This window comes from Lichenostomus cassidix, chromosome 2 (assembly GCF_008360975.1).
Source record: "Lichenostomus cassidix isolate B80296 chromosome 2, HeHo_3.0, whole genome shotgun sequence".
Taxonomy (NCBI): Eukaryota; Metazoa; Chordata; class Aves; order Passeriformes; family Meliphagidae; genus Lichenostomus; species Lichenostomus cassidix.
The window spans coordinates 112,440,833-112,453,784 of NC_139482.1; the positions used below are offsets into that span (position 1 = coordinate 112,440,833).

General features: G+C 38.7%; 1 protein-coding gene across 1 annotated transcript; it reads left to right on the plus strand.

Moving 5' to 3' along the window:
- Positions 1 to 51: 51 nt before the first annotated feature.
- On the plus strand, positions 52 to 8,252 carry MRPL15 (mitochondrial ribosomal protein L15). Its single transcript, XM_085052844.1, has 6 exons — positions 52 to 180; positions 1,060 to 1,217; positions 3,537 to 3,702; positions 4,170 to 4,293; positions 5,551 to 5,931; positions 7,348 to 8,252. Exons 1-5 carry the CDS (start codon positions 82 to 84, stop codon positions 5,886 to 5,888), a joined length of 885 nt encoding a protein of 294 aa, XP_084908970.1. The 5' UTR covers positions 52 to 81; the 3' UTR covers positions 5,889 to 5,931; positions 7,348 to 8,252.
- Positions 8,253 to 12,952: the final 4,700 nt, after the last annotated feature.

Here is a 12,952-nt window from a genome sequence, read left to right on the forward strand (position 1 = left end):
GGCTGCGCGACACTGCCGGGAAGGCGCGGGCGGTGCGGTTTGCGGTCCTGCCGTAAAGCGCGCTGCGGGGAGCGAGCGGCCATGAGCGGGAGCGGTGCGAACCGGGCCTGGGAGCTGCTGCGCTCCCTGCCCAGGGTCAGCCTGGCCAACCTGCGGCCCAGCCCCGGCTCCAAGAAGAGAGTGAGTGCCTGCAGCTGGCCGGGTGGGCTCTGGCGGCGGGACTGTGCCGCGGCAGCGGGAGCACTCAGTCCTGGTGTGGTTTGCCTGCAGGGCTGTCAGAAGGGCATCAATCATCCTGGCAGGACCAGGAGAGGGGCCTGGCCAGAATAAGCGTGGAAAGGCAAAGCAGTGGATGGCACTGCTGTGTGTGTTGGCCCGGTGCTTGCCCTTTGCGTGCCTTGTTGCCATCCCCACAGAGAACTGGCAGATGAGTGGTGCTGGCTGAACCTCAGGGCCTTTGCTAGGGCTGGAGGGGAATAGTAAAAGGTATTTAATACCAAATGTTTGTGGGATGGAGTTATATCTTTGGAAGGGGAGGGTTAGAAGGTTTACAAAGGAAAGGAATGTGGTGCTAGCTTGCATTGTTATTATTTCTCGAAAACAAAATTGTTATCTTTCTCCTTATTAAAGTGGTAGAGAAATTAAGAAACCAGGCAGAAACCTTCCTGGTTTGGGGGGAGTACTAGTGAACAGGGGGATGAGGTTCAAGGGCTGAAACCACAGGGGTAGAGAAAGGAACAGCAAGCAGCACTCTCCTAAAAGTGCTCAAGACTCCCTAGAGCTACTAAACAGTACAGAATTAAAATGCAGTTCTGTGCAAGACCCGACCATCCCACCAAAGGAAGCTGACTTGTCCCCAACCTTCGTGGTGCCAACCTACAGCAGTGCTCTACAGAAACCACACTAACTGCTTTTCTATTTTTTCCCCTAGAAAAGATCTATCTTTTAATTTTGCCTCAAGAATCAGCATTTTGGTCAGTTTTTATCTCTGAAATCTTATGTTCCATAGATACTTGTCTCTGAAGTAGTTGACTAAATGTATCTGTGATTGTTTTGAAGGAAAGAAGACGTGGCCGTGGAAGATATGGAGGCAGGAAGTGTGGCCGAGGACACAAAGGAGAAAGACAAAGGGGGAATCGCCCCCGATTAGGCTTTGAGGGTGGTCAAACTCCATTTTACTTGGCCATACCAAAATATGGATTTAATGAGGGGCATAGGTAAGTTTCTTCACATTTACTCAAAAATTAATCATTGTCTGCTTTTCTTCATCTTTCTCCTGAAGCAGGAATCTAATGTGCCAAAACAGGCCTAACTGGAAGACTTTGGCCACCCAAATTCCTCTCAGATTATTATCTATTTTACCAGAAGAATCTCCCATTTCTTGTGAGATTATTCTTTTAATTAATGCACTTATTTTTTGCACATCTGGTTATTTACCCTCTTTATAATCCCTTCTATAGCAGACTGTGTTTCCTTTTCCAGCTGAATGACTTTCTGCTCTGAGACCACTCCTCCATACCTCCTTGTTTTTCTCTTCATCTCATAACCTGCTGAACTGTCTGGGAACAGTCCCAGTGACTGGAGTGAGGATGTTAGGCATGGAAGTACAATCCAAAGCCTTACTTTGTTGTTTCTCCTCACTTTATTAGCCAGAAGCTCTGATCTGCTGCCAGCCAAACAATTCTGCTTCTCTTCATGGTTCTACCCTTTCAGCCCTGTGACACTGTGGTCTTTGTGTGTCTGTGCCCTGCCTGTTCCACCTAGGATCCCAACAACCTGTTTAATACCAAATCTGCTGGATGAGGTATTAAGTCACCATTCACCATTGTTCTTCTTGGGCATTCTGCCTTGTTTAATACTTTTGTCCTTTTTTCACATTGCACTTGTGCAATATCCATGTTCCACCTTCTTAATGTTTAAGATTATTCTCCTAACATGCTTTTCTTCACTCACTGTGCTTACCTGGAGAGATGTATGTTAGTGTTTTCCAAATTTCCTTCACTTTTATTGTATTGACAATAATTTTGATTAAATTTTTTTTATTTGTTTGGGTTTTTTTAAAGCTGTGTTTGTTTCATAAAACAGCTTTTGTGTTACCTGGGTCAGTAACCATTTTGTTGCTTTTTGATCTGGTCTTGAAAACTTCTGTGTCCGTATAATGCTGTTACAGGCAGTAGCAACAAACACCTGCTACAGCCAGCAGACAGTTTAAGAATGAAATGACTAATGTTTATTTGTTTGTGAATTGTTAGACTGGATTTCATGTTCCATTTCCTGATACAACTTCATCAAATAGCTGAGCACTCTTATATTTTCATTCTTTATGCATGCAGTAGAACTTACAGACCTGTCCCAGATGTTAAATGCTTTTCTCTGAGTCTTAATAATTTTGAAATGTGACTCAGATTCTATTTCCAGGTACTGTTATTCCCTCCTGTTTGATTACATTATTATAAGAGTAAACAAGAAGCACTTTTGATAGCTGCAGGCAGAGTGTAGATCCACAGTCCTGCGAAGGAAATGCTGCAGAATGCAGGCAGTCAGTTTCTTATGTTAACAGTGGTCACAAGTTCATGGATAACCAATAGCAAAAATCCAACCTCCTGCAGTGGCAAGAAATTATTAGGATCTTGCTGTTTTTAACAACATCTGATAGCATGTGAAAACCTGAAAAGTACTCTGTAATTTCAATGTTGTTTGCAAAATTTCAGTGTCAGGCTGCTGTAAATGCTTCTGTGGTCGTCACTGTAAGTGCACTCGAGTGATGCTTTGGGGCAGGAAGGAGCACACTGAGCAATGTCTCTGCCTGTTTGTCTTCGCCTCACTCCTCCTTCTGCCTCCACTTCTTGAACTTTTGCTCTGTAAGGAACTGTCTTAATTGTCTTAACAGCATAAATTCTGTTACTTGTCTTTTGTATATGGCTTGCCAATAACAGAGATCAGCTGCTTCCCAGTTGTTCAGCAACCACTCACAGACTTCCAATAGCAGCCTTCAAACGGATTGTAAGAGCAAGTTTTGAGCATCGGCATAAATGGTGTGCATAGACAGGAAAGACATTGGCATTGGAAAGCTGTGCTAGGGATTGGTTTGTACAGTAAAATTAGAACTTGAGAAAACACAGAAGTAGGTTCTGCTGAAGCCAATAGCTGTTGCCAAGAGATTCCAGCTCCCTTTTGGGGATGTGGGTTAATGCATATTTCTCAATATTTCTCTTCCTTGATGGTGTTTGGAGGGACATTCCTTTCAATACTTTTGAGACATCGCTTTTTAGTGGACTGAAAAAATCTTGTTGTATGTAAGCTATGCAGGAGCATGTACAGGGTTTGGCTGATTGTCTGACTAAATTTGCATGGGAGAAGAGGAGATGTTTGTTTTTTTGACTATCAGTGAAGCACCCAAGAGTGTATTTTTTTGGTTTAGGAGTAGGTACAAACCAGACTATCTCAGCTGACCAGTTGCTACTAAAACCTTCAATTTTGTAAATTTCTCATTGTTTTGTTTGGGTTGTTTGTTTTTTCTGTCTTTGTCTCCCCAGCCTCAGACGTCAGTACCAACCTCTCAGTCTTCAAAGGCTGCAGTACCTGATTGATTTGGGCAGAGTTGACCCCACACAGCCAATTGACTTAACTCAGCTCACTAACGCCAGGGGTGTGACAGTGCAGCCTCTCAAGAGGGATTACGGTGTCCAGCTCGTGGAGGAGGTATGCAGACAACACATGTAGTACTTCAGGCTTTAAGAATGTCATTCCCATGTTTTGGAAGCATCTTTGATTCTCCAAATTAGTTTGCTGTGGAATTTTTGTGGATCATAAACCCACTAGAGGGCACTGTGTGTCAGCAAAAAAAGAGCTCAGGAGGATGTTTTCATACTCGAGGGGTTGCAGAAATGAGAGTTAAGGAGCACACAACAAAAGGCCGAGGAAGTACTGTACAACAGAAAACTAAAACGAACTGAAAGAAATGTATGAATATTTTGGGAATGGAAAGGTTTTTTCTTTATTCAAGCCAAGTGACTGAGAGCAATTTGGTTACCTAACTTGGTGCAGGGAACAGACAATTCATAATATTTTGCAGGATTTAATGTTTCTTGCAAGTTTTCAGAGAAGTATAAATGTATGTCTTAAAATACTCATTTTAATGTTACTGTAATATGTGTTGAAATTTACAGGGTGCTGATATTTTTGCAGCAAAAGTAAATATTGAAGTGCAGAGGGCATCTGAATTAGCAATTGCAGCCATAGAAAAAAATGGAGGCGTAGTAACAACATCTTTCTATGACCCAAGGAGCTTGGGTAAGAACTTACTTTAATTTCTGCCTTTTTTTTTTTTTTTTGAATGTACAAAAATTAAAATTATCCAAATCAGAGTTTCAAACACAGTTCTTAGTAGAAAGTCATCAACTTATAAAGGCTTCCAAAACAGTTATATGTATATTTATAGAATCATAGAATACTTTGGGTTGGGAGGGACCTTAAAGATCATCTAGTTCCAGCCCCCAATAATGAGCAACAATGCATCTTCAATTTTGCTTTTTTTTAACCATTCACCTGTATAGTCCTTCCAGTGTTAGTAGTTGTATATCAATCAACAAGTTAAGGAAATCTGAATAGCTTTGTAAATAGAGGAACTAAAAATACTGTTTCTCTGAATTTCTTTTTTCTGTTTCCCATGTTAATAGCACTAAGAAAACTCAGGAAAAAATAGATTTCAAAAAACACTGTGGATGTTTATATTTTTAATTTAAAATGCTTTTTCACTTAAAGTGAGGAAGTAAGTTACAGAAGCTCAGAATCATTCCAGTTAAAATGGCTATTGTTTTCAGAACACTTTCACTGAAGAATGAGGCTTTGCTTTGCTAGAGGCTGCATCCTGCCTAACATTCATTCATGCAGTTTTTATTGACAATAATACAGCTTTCATGTGTGAATAAGGCTGAGAAGAAGAGGAATAGACATTTTTAGTGTGCAGAATATGTTACTTTGAAGTGATACAAGTTCTGGGATTTTTTTTCCAGTCCAGAAAATAATAAAATAATAAGGTTAAAGGGTTCTAGAATATAATTTGCCTAAAACCAGTAAAATTTGTGGAAGAGGGGATAGTCCCACAAAGGATTAAATAGGTGTATGTGCCATTTATAGTTTATTTGAAATAGCTCTAGAAGCACTAAATCTGACATTTGTTGGTACACTGTGTAAATAGCCATGCAAATGCATTGCTTTAGACCTGGAAATAGTCCTTTAAATAAATGGCAGCATCTAGCTTAGTTATGGTTATGTTTCCCAAGCAGACATTCTAAATGTACTAGAATTAGCAACTTCTCCAGATTGACACTATAAATACCAGTTAAAGCAGAGCTGTTTGTTTGATTAAGTGAATCTTGCAAACCACTATCTCATTCTAAACAAGAATATTGAGATTTGATTTTTTCTTGGTACTTTTTGAAATGAACATAGGAATTAATTTGGTACTCAATAAGAAGGTGTCATTTAATGTCTTAAAATCTGTACTATGAAGTGTAGTCACTAATCTTCTCTGATGTTCCCCCACAGAGATTTTATGTAAGCCAGCAGTGTTTTTCCTGCGTGGCAAACCTATCCCAAAGCGCATGCTCCCACCTGAAGACCTCGTCCGTTACTACACAGATCCCAGGAATCGGGGCTACCTGGCAGATCCATCGAAGGTTGCAGAAGCCAGGCTGGAACTTGCCAAGAAATATGGCTATGTCTTACCAGACATAACTAAGGATGAACTCTTTAAGATGTTAAGTGCACGCAAGGATCCTAGACAGATATTTTTTGGTCTTGCTCCAGGGTGGATCGTAAACCTGGCAGACAAGAAAATTTTAAAACCAACTGATGAGAGTCTGTTGAAGTACTATAGCTCATGAATTCTGGACTGGAGACAACTGCAGGTGTACAGGAAACATCTGGGTATGAAATAATGGATAGAAGTGGTGTGTGGTTGTTTGTTTTTAAGACTCCTATTATACTAGACAAAACATAAATTTTTCTTCATGTAATCTTCTGGTGTAGCTCTCAACTTTTTTATTGTTGAAATAGAGTTTATCAAAAGTCTTAACATTTGAAAACAATGTGGAGTCTGAGTAAAGTGTGAGTCTGGGCACTTTCTCTTCCAATGGTTTGCCAGTTATTTTTTCAGACAAAAGGTTTTGGTGTTGCATTTATTTCAGAGGCTAATTCCAAAGAATAATTTGACCTAATAATTAGTTTATATTTTCCCCTCTCAATTTAAAATTGGAAGCATGACTGTACAGAATTTAAATTAGTTTTACAGCCACATTACATAAAACTATAAGTTCTAGAAAATGTATCTTGAATAGGTCTAAGAGGTATTTTTGGTGGGGAGAAATAAAAAGAACCAGAAATTACAAAGTGCTAAAGACTTAATTAATGTCTTTGTTTCAATACCCATGTTTTGCATTTTGCCATTGCCATCAATAGCACTAGAGAGAGATCTTGATTTTTATTTCTTCATATGCAATTGAGGAAGACAGGGTGTGCAGTTTAAAATAACTCTAAATTTGGGGGGGGGAGCGGGGAAAGATAGCTATCTTAATTCAATGGCTTTTATTATTCAAACAGAATTTAAAACTCGTCCTGACACAAATGTAATCTCACTAAGAAAAATGCATAGTAGAATCCAGAGGCAATGTACAACAGTGACAGCAGATATGAAGGATGGGGATGTGATGGGCGAAGTACACAGTTAGGATTCAGTTTTCAGCTTGATTGTAGATTGCATGTGTGACAGTGGACGAATGAATTTAAATGTTGCACACAATTTATGAACAGATTGTTTTTATGGGAAACAGTATTTTAATCACACCAATTTGATTAAGTCTTGAAAAATGGAACAAGCAAAGGTTTCTTTCATCAGTCCCTCCAGAATACTATGCAAGAGTATTGTAGGTTTCATGTGGAAGTTTCATATTGGGCATTTGGAATGAATAATCAGACAGTAAAGAAGGATGAGAGAGGAGACCAAGATAGTCTATCAGAAGGTGCTCTGACTCCTCAGAAGTTATTGAGCTGCTTCATAATTACGTGGTTTAATGGAAGCTGCATTCAGCTTTAAAATCGTCATAATTTGATTATAAGAATGCAGGAAGCAGTCCAGGAGACCAGAACATGAGAAGTCATCTTGCTTCTGATTTTCATGTGCCTTTGGAAATGCTACTTAGAATTTCCTGTAGTTGCCAAACCATCCCATCTCAAAGGGAAAGTCCTCTGTGTGCTAGAATCTCCTCTTTCTCCTGTATAGCACCTGTATTTTGCTGGTATGCCTAAGTGTGGGAGGATTTACAGAAAACCTTCTTTATCTTTCAGATAATAAAAAGAAGCAGAAGAATTTTTGTTGGTGTTTGTCAACAAGCCTGGATTTTTCCTTCACTCAACAACCTGCCTTACCAATTAATATGAAGAGCTGTAATCACAAAACTAAATAAAACAAATCTTTTCATTCTGATTAAATAATCTGATTAATTAATCTTAATCAAGATATTAAGAATAGAAAGTCACTAAATTTTGACAACTTAGTCTTCAATTTCTGTTCCTTGTTAATGTGTGTTAAATGCTATCAGTAGTGGTTGCTCTCCTGACTTGGGGTTTAAGTATAGGTGAAACATAGCAAAACAACAGCAATATAAAATTGGATTATGAATAGCAGGAATTTGGTTTTAGTGGCATTAACATTCATATTTTATGAGGTGCCCAACACATTTTTGGCACGTTAAGAATAATACTGTGTGCCAAAAAAAGTACAGTTGGTGTTAACTTGAATGTGAAGTAAATAACTTTCTCACTTTAGATGTATCCTGTTCTGCATCCTGATGATTGTTGGTTTGGAACCTTAAATGACAAGCAATACTTTTTTTTCTTTTTTTTTTTTTCAAGTTTTTGTTATTACAATAACTTTACAATAACAATATTACTACTGCCTCCATTTGGGAAGGAGTTGGAGAGGGGGAAGAGTATTTATTGCCTTCCCTTATTTGTGCCATAATGTTTCTGTTTTTATGAATCAATTCACAATTGTATTTTGTGGAGGTGGTGGTACTCAACAGGAAAGCTACTTAACTGGAAGTGAAGAAGGAAGTTAGTCATATTAGTGAAGACCAGAAGACAAAAGTGTTTATGTATCATTGTGTATTTTGGGGAGGAGAAGATGGGGGAAGGCAAGTTTGTTTCCATTTCTGCTCTTTGTATTAAAATGAACAAATTGCTCTCAGCAATTTTTTTTCTAAATCAACTTCTTTGATACACACACGCGTGCACACGCTGGTTTCTGTAGGTTTCTAAATGGTTTTCAGGTGAAAGGGTAACTTGGATAAAATGATAACAGTGAAAGAAAGAATGAAAACAGGAAACAGATGTCTGGTGACGTCGAGGGATTGGATAGCACTTATTCAGAGAACGATGTCTTAGTCACAAGGCAGCTGTATCCTGGCTCTGATACTACAGCACTACAAATACCTTGGAGCCAAAACAGCCACGTTCCACAAAATCCGGTCATTCTACTTTATAAAGGTGATCTTTTATCATCTTATAATTGGAGACGGCAGAAAAGGGCTGTATGTTCCTTTATTTAAAATACGCAAGGCTTGTCTTTTTTTCTCACTGCTGTTAACAGTACCCAGAATTTTATATCAGTTGTTTGAATTTTTATTTACTAGTGCAAAAAGTCAAAAGGCTATAGAGGATTTCCTGTTCATTTTATCTCATCAGGAACAAGTCTCCTAGCAACCAAATACAGAATTATCAAAAGCACAAGTAAGTTATTGACAAGGTTTCTAATAAATCCATAATAAACAGTGTCCTAAAGGACTGTTGTTTATATGTGAGACTTATTGATGCAAGACTAAGCAAATGCTGGCATCTAAAGCCATTCTCTTTACTTAGGTATATGAACCATGTTTTCATGTTTATAAGATAAAGGATTGCCTTGGATATCCTGTTTTGATAGGAGTTTTTCATGTGCAACAATGTGACACATCAAGAAGCACCCAATCTGCTGTAGCTGGAAAACCCTCGGGTAGCTGAAGAAAAGGATCTTTTATTTGTGTCACAAAATGCTGAAAGCCATGTCAATTTCTATTTGCAACATCATACTTCTGAATGATTACTTGGTAAATTTGATTACAGATGTGAGACTGCAATCAAAATAAAGGCCTGTAAACAAGTACAGACCTCGTTGTTTCATACTGTGATAGTTAGAAATCACCTGTTTCTTTGGAAGACTCTACTGACGGCAACCAGTCAATGCTATATTTACAGGTGGCTGAATGCAGACTCAAAGTAAATTATATATGTGTTTTCCCTTCTCTCACGTGTACAACAATGATAACCTGGCTTCATTATACTTCATACAGAATTTGTGTTTAACAGTCAAAAGTTGACTGTACAATCCACTGATTTCCAGAAAGGAATAAATTAGTAGATCGGTGGCTGTGATCTGAATCCTCACTGGCAGTGTGCCAGCATTGTTTTGACATAGAAGCATAATTGATGTTAGTCCTCCAGGAAGTCATATAAAAGTGATCAATTATGAAGATAGCTTCCCATTGCTATTTTATAATTTTTGACTATTATTTCTATTTTCTATTATTTTCTATATTAAAATTTTAAATGTGAATTCAAAAATTATTTTGTTGAACACTTGCAAGTTCTGTAAGTAATGTGAAGTTGTTGCACAAGTCCCACATTTTAAATATTTAACTGCTATATTTATGTATGCCTAAAATAAGAAAGATACTCTGTCTATCCAAGATGTCCAGTTCAATATTCCATAAGCAGCTTTATATTTTGAATTTTTTTGAAACTTGATCAGACAGGAATAGTTTTACATAATTTACAGTCTGCAGTTCAGTTTATTGTCATGGTTTAGTCCAAGAAAAGAGAGGTCCAAGTGTGACAGAGTTCTTACCCATTAGAGGAAAATCATGAACTTTTTAAGCTCCTTTATTTCCCACCCACGTGGCTCATCTTGGTCTTTTGTAGCAGAAATCTATGGCATTGTCTAAAGGGGTATGGTTTCTCAGTGGAAGCAAACTATTCTCAAATCTATTCTGTCTCCTTTACTTAATATTCCGTCTGATGCATCTGCATCTTCCCAAGGTCTCTTCTCACCTTTCCCGTTGTAGTGGTGGGAACTACAGGGCTCAATCATTCTCACAGTGTCATCCTGTCTGGCCCACTCTGGGTTTGAAAATCTGGTTGTTTTATGTGCTTCTGGAGCAGGAAAAGTGTTGATCATTCCTGCATCTGTTTATAAGGGAGGGGGGGGATGGTTTTGTGGCTTGAGTTTCCTGGACTAGTGTTGCTTTTGTTGTTAAAAATGTCAACAGCACTGTTGTTTACTTGTTAACCTTGTAGATTCCAAGACACATGCCAAGCAGCTTGGAGGGCTCTTTGAGCAATGGATTTGGTGTTTTGTCAGACAGTGAACATCCTAGAAGAGTGCCTGCACACTTAATTCAGAATTGCACATGCTAGATACCAATATGAAAGGACGGGCAATTTTGCATTCAATGCACCAATGCCCAAATCTGTCTCTCCTTGCAGTTTTCTCCACCCTCTGTAAGATTCATTCTGTCTCATGGTAGGATTGTCCTATCTGGGCTTTATTCTATAAATATGGGCAGATTAGCCTGAAAATTTGCCATTTATTATTCATTGGGCAGGTAATGATAGCTAGAAGTTTGTGGGCATAGAACAGTCTCTGAAAAATGAGTTGGTGTGTAAATTTATAGTAAACTAGTTCTCTAGGGGTTTTTGTGGTGCTGGTGTAGTTTGCTCCCAATGTAGAGTACCTTAAATTAAGAAAAAAATCACTTGATATCTGACAAGGGAGATGCATTTTTAATTGAACATAGCTGTGAATCAGTGCCTCAAAAACTGGAATCCGAGTTGTCTATAAAGTTAGTACAGTGAGGTATTGAGTTAATTTCAAAATTAATGCAAGTCTAAATTGACATTACTCACATGTAGACAATACTTCAAACTTCTCTCACAGGAGTTTCACTACTTTTGTAGTAATGTGATTAATTCAGTCAGTATTTAGAGCCCAGAGAATCACCATGTTTAGCTTGGAGTAGGCATCCAAGCAAGTAAGTGACACACTAGACTCCACTGACTGTGAGAGGAGTTGTAACATAGCACTCTTGTGCACCCAAAACGTAAGCATCAGGAGCTGAATCCCACTCTATGTTCTCAGTGACCCAAATTGTTTGAAATTAATGGTCAGAAGTTCTTCTTAGGATCAACATAAACCACCAGTGTGGATTGCTTAGCTTGCCATTGGGAACTTATGAGGCTTATTGTATTAGGTTGTATTTGTCTTTGAAAATAATAATGGTTTTTAGTTATTTAGCGAAAAAAGCAAACTAGAGGACATACTGGTGCCACAAGAGGTGAGACACTGGCAATCAGACAATGTTATTTTAAAACTATTTGAGACAGCAGCTTCTCCAGGACACAGGAATTGGTGACATTGTCACGTGGCAGCCTCTTAATTTCAAGGTAGATGACTCCCAGTTCCCAGCCCTGCACTGATATTTCTACTCAAAATTTGCCTCCCTGCCTTCTTTGACCCTTGTGTATACATTGCTGATGTATGTGCTAGTTCTAATGTATTTGTTTCCTCTGTAAGTGAAGCATGGAAATGAGGCTCCCCTGCATTTGCAAAAGAAAAAATGGGAGAGCAGGTGGTGACTATCTTGAGGTGTCTACTTCAGCAAGTGGTGCTTTTAATGGCTGGAGAATGTGACTGAGATGCTTGAACACAGGTGTCTCACTGCTCTCTGGCAAGATGCATCCAGTGTGTCTGATAGGGCACCCCCTACAGCTACAGTGACAGCTTGTGATGTTTGTGTAAAACAGATTTGGTACTGATGTGCTTAGGTTTTGTGGACAGGTAATCATTTATCCCTTTTCTTTTTTCTTTTTTTTTTCTTTTCTTTTCTTTTTTTTTCCTTTTCTTGGCAAGCCCATTGTACTTATTGCAGCAGGCAGTCTGAGTATGGGCCATGTACAAGGCTTGAGACTCTTCCAGACAAAATATTATTCTACTGGTTTTATGTTGGACTTGGCTGATGTGACATTGCTGCCGCCCTGACTTCTAGGTAAAATGTCTGGGCTAATTGTGACTTTGTTATTGGGTTTTGTTGTTATTGTTGTTTTTGGAAGGCTCCAGCCCTTCCAAGTTCATCATCAAAGACAGGTGTTTACTGTGAGATGATCATGAAAGGAATTACCATAGTGAGGATGTGATTGTGTAGTAAAATTCTGGCTCAGTTTTTCTGCATTCATTTGTATGTCTCTGAGGGGTTTGAAGCACTGGAGTGCTCTGATTTTGTCTCTGATGTGGGAAAGCCTATCTGTCCATTAAGAGAACCTAAGAGGAAAATGGGAGGTAAAAAGCTGTCAAGTAATTTTTGCTGCATCTTGTGAAAACAGCATGTTTTCCACTGCATGTTTTCCCAATTCCAATTGTTGCTCTTGGCTGAGCTGGATGACTTTGCTTACAGCATATTAGGAAACTGCAATGGCAGCAGATCACCATGGGCGCTGACATGCAGCTATGGTACTGTAGCTGGCCAGGGCAAAAGAAAAGATAATTTTTGAGGCTTGGGAACATGATAATCAAGGTATGAAATTCTGCCTGAAATGATTCCAAAGTCAGAAACATATGTGTATTCTTCAACACCACCGAAACTTTGCTGCATGTTTAATTACTCTTTGTTTTTGCTGACTTTACTGTTATGAGCTGTAAGTATTCAAGAAACTATTTAAAGAATACATTTTAGGTTTTCTTTGTTCTCCTTAGAGTTTTCAGCTCTGCAGGAATCTTGTTTCCAAGCATTGTTCCTGTATCCAGCAAGACTAGAAGCAAATTTAAGAAGTGGGAGCCAGCATTTTCATGTCATGGCATTAT